The following is a 14,358-nucleotide window of genomic DNA, read 5'->3' on the forward strand; positions in this document are numbered from 1 at the left end:
GATGTTTGTTAAGTACATTTTATCTTGTTATATAATTGCTTCACATATTGAAGGTTCTATGGATGATATAGATGTAGATATTTCCTTGTAAAGAAGTTGCATTTTAGGTCTAATAATGCAAATGAGTTAGTTATACCCACTGAAGTTGTTCTAGAAACGCTGTGACCCACATACACGTGCCCTCCCACACACGTTCACTGCACTCGTACATCAATTTGACTCCTATGGATTCTTTTTGCCCCCAGTCAAGACATATCAAGGTGAGACATTCTTGAAATGTAGACCATATTGAATGTACTCTAAGACAAGAAAGGGCCTGTTTCCTCATCCCTGTCAGATCACAAACTGGTATACTCATTACTCAGACAGTGTCATGTCCTTAATTTCTATCGTCATATATCAGTACCTAATCTTTGATTGGTAGTCTCTACATTTGAAAATGTATTCATGTTAAAAGTGTGTGTGTAATTAACTGACATGAACCATTATGAAAATGTTATAAATCGGTAACCGATTTGTAGGCTAATAATAAATAATGAATTCATTCCTTCATACATGAAACAGTATAATGTTCTTCAGTATCTTGACTACATCATATCTTATGCCTTTTGTTGGGTTGGCAGTGAGTGTAAACAACCAAACAAATTGGCTGCCAACTTTCAGCAATGCTTTCATGTTATAATAGATTCTTAAATAATGTTTTTTACATTTATTGTGTATTAATATGAAGTGTTAGTACCATGTCTTCAATCATACATTGTTCAATGATTTGTACCTTACCTCAATTTTTAGATAGTTGAGATTTCTGGCATGTGATCTTGCTTTAAAAGCAATTTAAAGTTCACATGCCGAAAACTAAAGAGAGAAGAAATAAAACCAAAAAGGAAGTAAATATCCGTGAGAGAACCAGAGTAGCAGATTTCTGCATGCTTTGCTATGTTAGTAGGTATATTTCATGTTCTAGGTTGCTTTGTAAATAATGACAGACACCTAACTTTTATTGCTATGTGATGTATAATGCAAGAATTTTGTAAATTTGCTAACTACAGTGAAATATCTCAATGGTGATAGCTATCTGATATGGATAGCTAGCTAGACAGTTTATTTACTAATCATATACCTATTAGTTTAAAAAGGGGAAATTAAATTTTCAGAATTCATTGAACAAAATCTGATAGCCACTATTCATGATGTCCACTCTTACTTGAAGTTGAGGCTGATTCTTATAGCAACAATTCATGATGTCCACTTAAATCAGATTTTTTTTCTTAGTCATCCTGCAATTGCTTCTTTTAAGTCAAAAATAATAACAGAGTGGACACGTGAAGTTCTCCCCTTTGCTGAAAGTTTCATGACAAGCTGACTAACTCTTGACTAGAAAGCAAATATTCTGTTAAACAAATGACAAGACGCCAAGAGTCACAAAATCATATCATAATTATGAATTGTAATATATAAAAATACAAGTATATTTTGTGGCAATAAAAGAAAAAGGTGGTTGGGTATGAATAATAGCTTAACTGATCAAGCTAAGCAAGCTCTAGATTCTTCTTAACCAGCCAAGCTAACAATAGAATTAGTCATAACATGATTAGGATCCTTTAATCATCCTTCTTTCAATGTTTAGACACCCACCCACATGTCAAAAGTTTATTTTTCCCCTTTAGTTTATATCAAAGAGAGAAAGTTAATCATCAAACGTCAACTCAGTTTATGAAAGGGTTACATTGCAGTCGAAATTTGACGTGACATTGCTTATCTTTGCACCAGCTAGAAGATGTGTTGGTTGGTGGAATTTATTAATCTTTCTGATTTTGAGGCTGAGATCTCTTGCCAAATTAACCGTAGAAGTGGGCTTTTTAGTGCAGAAAGATGAGTCATCTCCACGTGGTGCTACATACACCTATAGTAAGTTGAAGCTCTTCTTTCTTCTTTGTCCCAAGAGTAAGCAATAATCAAGTCAAAAACTTTTCCTTTAAGCTGTTGAGAACCATTCAGTTTAGAAAAGATGGTTTTCACCTTTCCTTAAAAAGGGACTATAATTGATTAGGAAATTACCAAACCTAACCATCAACAGGTTAGCATAGTTGGTGAGGACACAAATGTTCAATGGAAAATCTTGCCCATCACTTCCTGGTACATAGTAGTTTGTTACCACATGCAATAGAGGAAAACCGGATTGATTGGTAAGAAGAGATAAAGAAGAACAATGAATTCCACAATCCAAACTTGTATGGAAGCAGGAAAATGAAAAGGATACGTAACAGACAAATGCTTTGTCATTGAAACTAGAAAGACCACTCACAGTACACGTGGAGGATCAACTTTTTTATACTGGTTTTCTACACGCAAAATGTTGAGAGATTTCTCTGATCCCCATGTGTCATCCATCCCAATCACATCTCATGAAAATGAGAATTGCGTTGCTTAAGCTCTAATCCTTGTACATGCAAATGTATCAGCTAGTTTCGTTTTAACTTTTTAGAAATCACAGTGCATCTGTGACTACATTCACGACATCTGGCTTATTGATTGGTACCTACTCTTTCATCAACTCATTTATCCATGCATGGTCAAACTCATGTATAACTCGAAGGAAAGTATTTAATGTCAAATAAATCATCAACTTCATCACCCTTAATAGATTATTTATATAATTTTCATTATTTTAATGCACTACTTAAAGGTAACACTTGATGAACAAATTGATACTCTATTCATTCGCTTATGTCTACTATTCTGATAAATAAGTATGTAAGATTTATGCGCACTGTTCTTCCATTGATTGGACAATAAATGTTCAACTACATGATTTTTTTTGTTTTTGATGAAAGTATCTTAATCTAAAACAGGTAAAACCAAAGAATTTTAACTAACAATCTATAGTCTATGCTGAATGTGTGTGAATGATCATCACTAACATAAAGGGAACAAAATTTTATTTTATTTCTCTGAAACCGAGTCAATAATTTAAACTGGTGCTGTTAGCATATAAAGACTCTCAATAATATTATACTGTACCAACTTTTCTAATTAAGAGTAATCTAATCAACTGTATTAAGATTTTCTTAATGCAAATAGACAAAAGAATCTTAGTTTCACATGTGGTTAATTATTTTAGCTTGAGTGGTGCATTGAAATTTGCTAAGTAGTATAGTAATTTAATTACAGTACTTACTCAGTAAAAGCCAATAATAAGATAGATTTAGAATAGGTGGTGAGACTATAGATCCATACATAGGTAGGTCTCCAGGTTGTCCTATTGAGGCCCTACACTTACACATATACCATGCATGTCTGACAGAATGACACTTCACCACTTTTTGTCATGAAAAATCTACCAGTCGGTGGATTATGGAAGGATCATAATTTTTTATTTATTTTTCAAAGCTCTCTTTCTCTCACTTTCTAATTTTTTTTTTATTTCTCTCCTCAACCTGGCCTAACTATTAATCCCCTTCCACCCCACCTTGATCTATAAATGTGCTCAGCCTGCTCCACTGATTCACCCCTTCAACCTTCACACCCTTGAAGATTGAAAAGAGTTCTAAAAAGAATTATTAAGCTAAGAGGTTCCTTTTGCAGTTAGTGGCACTGCATGTGATAAGGAATCACTCAAGTTTAACTTTATATGCAAATCAACCCCCTAGCAATCTATCATTGCCCCCTCTCCTTTCCTCCCTATAATATCACTGACTTCTCCACTTGTTGAACCCTCTACATCTTTTGCATGTTCAACAACTTTTCTTCAAAATCAGAATAATAATTTGACATTTCACTCTCCATTCATAGGGAAAATGGGTGAGGAAGCAAAACAGGTGATATAACCTTCCTTATGGCATTGTGATTTCCTAGTGATACTTTACTTTTTCTTCTCATGCTGATAGTGGCATTACTGGGTCTACATTAGTTCTAGTATTTATTGGGTGGGTTCTTTTTATATTGTTTAGGAACAACCTGTGGCTGAAGTCAGGCCAGAGGAGAAGCCAGCAGAGGAAAAGAAGGAAGAAAAACCAGAAGAAAAGCCAGCAGAAGAGAAGAAGGAAGAGCCTAAACCACCTTCCCCATGTGTGCTGTTTGTGGACTTGCATTGTGTCGGATGTGCCAAGAAAATTGAGAGATATATTATGAAAATGAGAGGTTCGAATCTGTTAAATGCTCTTTCCTTTTGCCACGAAATGTCATGTATAAGAGTTCACTCATTATTTTCTTTTGTACATATCTTCTAACAGGAGTTGAGGGAGTGGTAATTGACATGGCTAAAAATGAAGTGACCATAAAGGGTATAGTGGAGCCTCAAGCGATCTGCAACATAATCACCAAGAAAACAAAGAGAAGAGCCAGTGTTATATCTCCATTGCCTGAAGCAGAAGGAGAACCTATACCAGAAGTTGTCAATTCTCAGGTATCACAATACTTTTTCTTTTTCCTAGTTGAGACCAAAATAAAGAAAGGAAAGCTAGTTACATAGAAAAAATTATTAACAAAGGGAATTGTTGGTGTTCCAGGTTAGTGGACCAGTTACTTTGGAACTAAACGTGAACATGCACTGTGAGGCCTGTGCTGATCAACTCAAGAAGAAGATACTACAAATGAGAGGTACCAATTTTATCTTGATTTCAAATTTTCAATATGATGGCTTCATTGTTGGTTGTAATTGACAAAGGACAGGTGAAAAAGAAAGGAAAGAAGTACACAGTTGCTATTAAATCTTGTGGTGCCAAATAGAGTCTCTGTGAATGCGACAACTAAACTTCATGAGTCATTTTTCAAATATGTGTTACAGAGTAGTCTAATAAAGGATGACTATATTCATCTTTCATGCATTGTATCCAGATTGCCAAATCAGCAGCACTTCAAGCTGTACCCCTCTAATGCGGCATTCTTTTGTGAAAATGGGTCGGTGATGTTATACATGGCTCCACATAAACCATGTTCTAAAGAAATATAGATTTAAAAAACCATTCATCTACATATTTTCTTGATGACCCTGAGCCTTCAACATCAAATTGGCCCTATCCTTTTGGCTTTGAGCTAAAGGTAGAGGAAAAGTACTTCAGTGGTGATCATTTCTTGTAGTTGACATGCTCATCTTAAAGATACAAGAAAAGAAAGAAAACAACAGAATGACCATTACAAAATTGTTTAGTTATATGAGATTAATAGGCATAGAAGTTGGTGTAAAAGTTTCTATATTCTAACTAATTAGAAATCGTTTTGATATGGTAGTGATTTGTGATACATATGATAGAGTTGTAAATATTCTAGTATATTTTCCTTTGTTGGTATCTTTTTCCTTTTAGTAACAGCACCATATCATATCCTTTTGCCTCCATACTATTTGTATCTAATGTAAAAAGTTGTGTGGATTGATGTAGGAGTTCAAACAGCAGTGACAGAGTTTACAACAGGGAAGGTTCTTGTGACTGGGACAATGGATGCAAATAAGCTAGTAGATTATGTGTATAGACGCACCAAAAAGCAAGCCAAGATAGTTCCCCAGCCAGAACCGGAACCAGAACCAGAAAAGAAAGAAGAGAGTAAAGAAGGAGAGAAACCTGCTGCAGAAGAGACTAAACCTGAAGAGAAGAAAGAGGAAGAGAAGCCAGCAGAGGAAGCAAAGAAAGAAGAGGGTGGTGAGAATAAGGAGGAAAAGGTTGGTGAAGAAGGCATGGAAGAAGCCAAAAAAGAAGAGAATGTGGTAGTGGCTGCTAATAATATCGATGATGAAGGCTTGAAGAGGATGATGTACTATTATCAATACCCTCCACTCTATGTCATTGAACGAACACCAGCCCCACAACTCTTCAGTGATGAAAATCCTAATGCATGCTGCATTACATGAACTTCAACTAGGTTCAAATGCATGCTGCATCACAAGAACTTCAACTATGTTCAAAGTGGTTTACCACACTCAGAAATTTTTTTATAAACTGTTTAATAGGAAGTGGTGCCAAGTGAAAGTAATAAGTTGATTAATGATATATCGTTCTTTCTTTTTATGTATGTACGATATATTATTATTGTTATTACACATTGTATAAAAGTTGTGAAATATGAGTCATGTTTCTTAGTTGCTTTTGTTTTCTTTTTTATTGGTTAATAATTTCATGCTAATCAAATGAAAGTGAGATTAATGACAATAACATGTCACAATAAAAGCCACCAATAAGACCCTACTTAAATACAAAGGAATCTTATAAATTTGGCATATTACCTTTAATATACTAGCGTGTGTTAGAAGGGTTGAAAATAGAGAGAAAAAGAAAGTATAAGAGTAGAAGTGAGTGGTATAACGTTAGAGGGGTGAAAATAATATTTTTATAAAAAAAATTGGTAGGACTTTAAGTTTAAATTTTTTGTGCAAAATTAAGAAATATGGAAAATTATTTATAAAAATGCAACCTAAATAGTTATGCCATATAAAATAATCAACATATGTTATATATTATAAAATAATATATGTTGAACATTTTTTTTTTTACTTATTTTGATATAACAATTGTCTTTCATGTTATTATATTCTCCCTTCCAATGCTTGTTTTTCTATTATAGCACCAATACTTTTTGTTACATAATAAAAATATATCAATAATGTTAAATGATTGATATTAATAGTAAATAAATAATTTCATAATAAAAATAAATAATAAATAAAATAATAATAACAATAATAATAATAAAGTGAAAATATATTTTTTAAATCAAATAATTTAAAAAGATAATTTTTATACTATTTTTCTTCAATTAATTAAAGAGTATCTATTTTAATTTTATTACTCACTTTTTTCTTTCTTTCTTTTCCAATATTGTTACACATTACTTAAAAGTTGAATAAAAAAGAGTTTATAATCATCATCTCTTAAATCACTAAGATTTCTTTTAAAGATAAAATTATTGTAATTAGAGTATTAAACTCTAAAAAGAAAACAATAATTCAGATGTAATTATTAATCTTACTAATATTATCTTAACTATTCTAAATCACTCTAGTTTATCCTTAATATAAGTATTGTGATGAAAATATTAAACTCCAAATCAAACAACACTTCAAATTGCAATTATTAATCTTGCTAATATTATCTTAACTATTCTAAATCACTCTAGTTTATCCTTAATGTAAGGGATGAAGAGAATATTCTTACTAATCAAAGGTTGAAAATATATATTTGGGGATTTCTATATCTATTCTAGTATCTACTAACTCAACTCAGAACTTGAATTATTTTATGTGATTTTTTTCATTATAGTGGGAATCAATTTGTATGGTTTGAACAACAAAACAAAGTTTTTTTTAAAAAGAAAAGGCATAGATTTTGAATAGACCATCATATTGGATACTCATCCAAATCAACAAAATTTTGAGCTCCGTGCACACTTGGCAAGTGTAACAATTCACCATGTCATGTCCATATTGTATACTTTTTTAGAAATTCATAACACAAAATATGTTCTTTAATTTTGAAATAGTTGGTAGCTAAAATAGTTAAAACTTTGATAACTAATTAGATACTAATTTAGAAATTAGTTTATAAATTTTATTAATAATAATAAATACTTTAAATACTAGTAATTTTTTTTATATCTAAAATAATATTTAATTTAATTAATATAGTGAGTAATTATTTTTTTTTAAATTGATTTTTATTTAATAAAATTCTTATAGTGTTTCTTACTTATTTAAGAGTTAAAGTATCATTCAAATTGACTTATTCGATTTTTGTGCATACTTAAAATTGTTTTTTCATTGGTATTTATTATTTAACCTAAGTTCAGATTTTATATCAAGAACAATTGGACCTTCAGTTTTAAGTAAAAACATCTTTTTCTTTTTAATGTGTTTCCCATACATTTCTTTCTTCATTACGAAATATACACTATTAAAAAATTATTAAGTAAAAAGAAATAAAAAATAATTATTTACTATTTATAACTAATTAGATATAAATTTAAAAATTATTTATAATAATAGAAACTAATTTAAATATCAATAACTTTATTAATCTCTAAAATATCTAATTTAATCAATATAAAATTTTTTTTTTTTTTTAAAAATTAATTTTTATTTAATAGTTATCTTGTACGGATAATATTAGTTAAATTTTATTAAATCCATGAAATAATGTGACCTAGAGAGTAAAAATTTGAGTAATAAAAAATATTAAAATGTGTTGTTAGAAAAATATAAAAACTGAGATGATATTAACAATCATCTACAAATTCATATTTAAATTTTACAAAAATATCTTAAAAATATTATATGTTCGTAAAAAAATTAAAGCCATAAAAACGTTAAATTTGAGGACTATCATTGCCGGAGCTTACTTTACTTTTTATGAAATATTCCCTCTTCCCAAGGATCGCCTTGTGTTCCATTTAAGAAGGAAAAGAAACAAAAAAATGGACAAAGTGAAATACTTTTTAAATGTTTTTTACTCCATGCAAAAAAAAATAAAAAAATACCACAAATATTTTAAATAAAAATATACAATTAAGGATTTTTTTTCTTTTACATAAAAATAAAATAAAAAGTTACTTTCTCTTTCTTCTTTGCTCCCAAAAAAGTGGCCAATTTTCCTTTGTTTTACAAAGTGTATAAATTGCTCAAAAATTGTGTTTTATTTTATTGCATGAGGAGTAGGATGAAAAAATAATGTTTATATTATTTAAAAAATTACACATGTGAAACAATAATTTAGAAATGATGTGATGAATTGTATCTAGCTAATAATTTCTCCAACTACTGAAACCTAACGAGACACAGAAATTCTCCATGTTCTCTGTGAGGAATATAATTATTATGTTTTATATTATTTAATATGTTCCACTAAAGGTATATGCAGACTATAGTATTTCTGTCTTTCACTGAAGTTCTATTTATAATAATGCAGAGTTCATGTATTGTTATTGTTATTAATATTATTATTATTTGTTGAAACTTGATATCGCAGGTATTTTGAGACTAAGAAAATCGTTTTCTAATGGAATAAAAAATTATAGAAAGTAAAAGAAAATTAAATATTTAACATAATGATAATGATAATTATAGAATCCACATGGTGAGATTAACGAGGGTTTCATTGGGAGCATATAACGTTGAAGCCACGACAATTGCTTGTAATTTGTGTCTTTGTCGTTCGTCTCATATCTTTGGATTCTCAAAAGTGGAAATAAACATCAACAAGAGAGGTTACCCTACAATAGAATCAACTCAAAAACAGAAATGATTCACACCAAAAGTGTATAATTTTTTATAAATTAAATAATTTCATAATATTTATAAAAAAACATATTTGACCCATTTTCCATATTAATAATTTATTAATTTTTTTTATCTTTAAATTAGTTGTTATGTTAAGAAGTGGGTTTTAAGTCTAACTCAACCTCATAAAACCAGTTCATAAAGTGAGGCTTGCACCTACTTATATTCAATGAAATGTCATCATATCTAGTCGAGGTGGGATCTCCAACACACTCCTTAGGAGAAGGCTACCAACTCGTGTATGGAGATATATGTTATGGGTGATCCGATAACGGTTCGATAACGGGTGACCTGATAAATCCAACAAATTCTCGCTAAGATGGACTCGAAAATGGCTCTCGCTAAGATGGACTCGAAAATGGCTCTCGCTAAGATGGACTCGAAAATGGCTCTGATACCATGTTAAGAAGTAGGTTTTAAGCCTAACTCAACTTCATAAAACCGGCTCACAAGGTGATGTTTGTACCCATTTATATACAAAAATGTCCTTATCTTTAGTGGATGTGGGATCTCCAACATGTTATTTAACAATTTTTATGTAGAAATATGTTTTTATCTTAATGTTGTTTTTAAAAGAAAAAAAAACACTACCTTCTTAAGTCTTAACCATGGAAGAAAAGCATACACCATGCCTAAACAAGTAAGAACATTAATTTTAAAAGAAAATACATCTTTGTGTCCTTAATTTACTTATCGTCAAAGTTATAAAGAAAAAAAAGAAGATTTGATACTCAAGATGACACGAACAACACTTTTTCTATAATGTCGTGTTCTATTGAAAATTTGAATTTAGGAGTTTACTACTTTCGATCGTACTTATATCATAGTCTATTTTTTTTATACCAATAAAAAATAATTAATAAAGTAAAGGGTGCATGTGTACTATACTTTTTTTTTCTAGATATAAGACTAATTAATGTAACAATAAAACAATTGAAACTTTATCCAAACTTGGGATGGTTATCATAAAGGATAAAATAGTTGGTGTTATTTTCTAATTATATTTAGAGTTTGATTTTAGTAATATGTAATATATTTTATAGATATAAGTTATTAAATGAAAATTTAAATTCAATTGAAGAATAATATCAACAATAATATAAGTATTGTATGCAAACTTTGTTCAACAATAAAAGTTTCATGAATTTTATGCAAGCCATCTAACTCAATAATAAAAAAGCAGCTAGCAAACACTATAATATTATGATTTAAAATGAAGGCAAGCATTAGAATATGCAATGCTTTATTATGTTTGCAAGTTCCTTTTGGTTTATGTATATGTGTGCTGCATCACAAGGAAGCACAATTGCATGTGCATGGAATTAATAAACATGGTTTTATTGTTTTAAGTGTCCTTTCTGCATAATTTAAACTGAGAAAGGTACCAATCACATCCTTCAAATTAAGGTTAGAGTCTCTAATCACCACACTAAGACTCTTGGGTAATGTTATGTAGTTCGAAATATATTTAATAATTATGTTTTTGTATTATTTTAAACAATACTAAATTAAAAATGTATGAGTTCATATATTCAAAATATAAACCACTTAATACTTTTCATTACAATTTTTTATTTTGATACAATGTTAATGTCAAAGTTTAACATGGTTAATCAGTTCAAAATTATCTATGTAAATTTTAAAATTAATATTATTATTATTAAATTTCATAATCTTTGAGTTTAATTTCTATAGAAATATTTACTGATAAAAGAATTATATATATGATTTATAAGAAAAATATTTTTATTTTAATATATTTAATATTTAATTAATAATTTATATTTAAATGATAGTATAAAATATCCATGATTAAAAAAATTACATTTTAAGTATTCTTCTGTTTTTTTGGAAACTAAGGAGGTTAATACTTTTTTATCTAAACAAAATAATTATATAATATTTTATTTTGCACTGTAATAATAAATAATTAAAATTTAAATAAAAAGTAAGAATATAATTAAAAAGTAATTAATTTCATAACTAAAAAAAGTAATGAAAAGTTCAAAGTTAAAAGAAGAAAGTACCTTAATTAAAAAAATATTGAAAAGAATAGTGTAAAATTAAATAATTTGGAAGTATTCCAATTGAATTGATCTCTTCTTTGGTAAGGAAAACAACCCACGTGAGAGCCAAATTTCAAGATTTCCCAATTTCCAACAACAAAAGCTGAATGCAATGCATCTACTTTTGTTTAACCAACACAGTGTTGCTGACACAACTCTGCACTCATCCATGTCATACCCCATTCAAAACCATGATCATGATTTCAGTTTCCTTAATCAAACCCTAATTAATCATCCCTCTTAATCATCATCATCATGCAGCCATTCACAGTAACAAAATCTCAATTCTAAAGGGAAAAAAAATAATGTAAACCAAAAGAAAGAAAGAAAGAGAAAGAAAAGGTGAGTGATTGAATAAAAGCTTCTTTTGAATAGAATCTAATAAATGGATTATTAGTTTAGTTATGCATGATCTGAACAAACACTTTATATAAGGCTTTGGAAACTCATTGATTCATTATACAAAACAACCAGAAAAAAAAAAAACAGAGATTGGAAATTGGATGGTGTGAATTGAAGTGAGAATGGCCAACATGCAAATTGTCCCAGCTTACAAGAACATTGTAGAGGCACAGTATGTTGAAATGATGGTTCCATTGTATTCTTATGGATGTGAGAAGAAAATAAAGAAAGCCTTCTCCAATCTTAAAGGTGATTTTTACTAACACTTCTTAATCACTCCATTTCCCTTGTTTAGATTATTAGATAAAAAAAGAGAGTTAATAAGTCATTAGATTGAATGATACTAAAGTTAGGTAAAGAGATTTTACTAAAAAAGATTATCTGTTTCTGTCTTCTATTTTGCATAGAGTTTTGGGACCTTGTCTAATGGAATATACTCTGGTACACTAATACCAACTAGTTTTCTTGATTATAAAAAAAATATTGTGTTGAAAAAATGATGGTTGGTGGTTGTTTAAGTCATGTTTAACTCTCTGAATGTTCAAACTGTGCCACATGCTGTCAAATTTGGGATGGGTTTTTCAAGCTTCACAACTTTGATTTTTGGTTCAATGGGCTGTGGGCTAAGACAAGTTGAGAAGGATCTTTAATCAAAGAAATCTCTCAAGGGTTTTATTTATTTTTATCAAATTGGTTGTTGGATAATGACAAAAACAAGCATTGAAATGGTCTTCTTTGTTTTCTTCCTTTTATTCCATGAAATGCATTTATATCTTCTTTCAATTTCTTCTGTAACTTGGAAATTTGTTGACTCAAAAAGAAATGGTGTTGTGTTGTTCACTATCAATTTTATGGAGTTGTATACATCAAATTTAAACCTCAAATATTGGATCCATGCATATCACTTTCGGTGAAACCATACAAAAATAGCCAACTTTCCTTTTTTAAGAAATGCTCCCAACCTTTATAAAACTAAAACTTCTCATAGATGTTATATTTTCTTGTGTTTTTTCTTATACTTTAACAATAAGTGTTAAATCATAAGTAAAATTATATTTAGCATATGAAAGTAAACAAGCATTTTGAATCCTTTCTTTATATACTAATCATGAAGATCAGTAAGTGTTGTAATATGATTTGTATAAACTTGTAATATACTTAATAATTCATCCCATATTATCTTTTCATATTTTATTACATTTGTTGTATAAATAGTATTTAGGTAAGTGACAAACTTTTGTATTGTTAATGACATTGACAGGCATATACTCTCTGAATGTGGATTACTATCAACAAAAGGTGACTGTGTGGGGAATTTGTAACAAAAATGATGTGCTAGAAACTGTGAGAAGCAAAAGAAAAGAGGCTCGATTTTGGAATCAAGAAGACAATGTTGTATTAGATAAATCACAATCACCCTTATCTTCACCGTCACTATTTTCTCAAAAAGATTTTAAACCCTCTTTAGCTTTAACCAAGGTTCGATCTCTGAGTTTGAAAGCATGGAAGAAGGTCTTCACTAGATCATATTCTTTCTAGAATGATTAAAAAAAAGGATAAATAAATGTTTCCAAAAGAAACGAGTGTAAATTTTGAAATGGAAATGTTAAGTTCCATATCGCACTTGTATTGTATATATATTTTTATCCTAGTCTTTGAGATCTTTATTTTGCACTATTTCCTGTTATATGTACTGTGATTTTGCTTTCTTGATGAATTGATATATCAAATCGTCATAACTCATGACCATCTTCAAATTATAGTTATGACAAAAGACACTTACTCCTTATGCTACATTTGTATTCTTCTTGTTTGAGGCAAGTTAGGTTCTCTTGAAGGTACATTTTGTTGCACTACTTTAGTTACCAGTGCAATATATGAATCTATTTCTTTGATATTCATCTCTTTGGCACATCATTTACTTTTGGTCATTCGACTATGATAACATGATTACATTCCATTTCCTATATGTAACAACAACATTTAAAATCATGAATTATTTTCACTAAATGAGACTTATGAGATTCAAATATCTAAGATCGAAGCTCTCAAAATCCAGCTCTTCCAAACCCATGTATATTGGAAAAACAAGAGCTGACCATTATCAAAACTTGGTGATCAAAACTTACAAGCTACTCCATGTCCTCCAATGTTTTTACTGTATGTTTAGACTAGATCAGCTCTTAATAAGCTATGATGAGACAACCCAAATCGTCTCCCACAAAAATGTGTTTAAAATAAATTTGGTATTCCCATAACGATTACCATTTGCATGTAACTAGCAGAGAATAGTCCATACCAAAATAAATAGTATGTGAATGTTAGAATTGTGTCTCTCAAAGCCTCAATATGGTCAAATTATTGTATATATCGTATTATTTAACCATTGTGGTAATTACCACGTAAAACATGTTAATTATTATGTGTCAAGTTCATTGTTTGGGTATACACACAAACTACACCAAAAAGTGCTAGAATTGTAATTTTTTTTGCCTCACCTTCATGCTTTAAATATAAATGTGTTTGTGGTATCACTCTTCAACCCCACAATTCAAAATCCTATTGGCACAAGCCACACACTGTAACAAGCAAATCCAAGTGAAATATGAACCTTACTTATAGGAACTC

General features: G+C 29.7%; 2 protein-coding genes across 2 annotated transcripts; both read left to right on the forward strand.

The window, feature by feature from the left end:
* The first annotated feature begins 3,315 nt into the window (after nt 1-3,315).
* Nucleotides 3,316-6,073, forward strand: LOC137826216 (heavy metal-associated isoprenylated plant protein 9-like). The gene is made up of 5 exons (XM_068632102.1): nt 3,316-3,818; nt 3,951-4,140; nt 4,233-4,405; nt 4,509-4,599; nt 5,379-6,073. Exons 1-5 carry the CDS (start codon nt 3,798-3,800, stop codon nt 5,843-5,845), a joined length of 942 nt encoding a protein of 313 aa, XP_068488203.1. The 5' UTR covers nt 3,316-3,797; the 3' UTR covers nt 5,846-6,073.
* Nucleotides 6,074-11,776: 5,703 nt separating this feature from the next.
* LOC137824477 (copper transport protein ATX1) lies at nt 11,777-13,469 on the forward strand. The gene is made up of 2 exons (XM_068630129.1): nt 11,777-11,979; nt 12,992-13,469. Exons 1-2 carry the CDS (start codon nt 11,853-11,855, stop codon nt 13,267-13,269), a joined length of 405 nt encoding a protein of 134 aa, XP_068486230.1. The 5' UTR covers nt 11,777-11,852; the 3' UTR covers nt 13,270-13,469.
* The last annotated feature ends 889 nt before the right edge of the window (nt 13,470-14,358 follow it).

The sequence above is a fragment of the Phaseolus vulgaris genome, chromosome 8 (assembly GCF_000499845.2).
Source record: "Phaseolus vulgaris cultivar G19833 chromosome 8, P. vulgaris v2.0, whole genome shotgun sequence".
Taxonomy (NCBI): domain Eukaryota; kingdom Viridiplantae; phylum Streptophyta; class Magnoliopsida; order Fabales; family Fabaceae; genus Phaseolus; species Phaseolus vulgaris.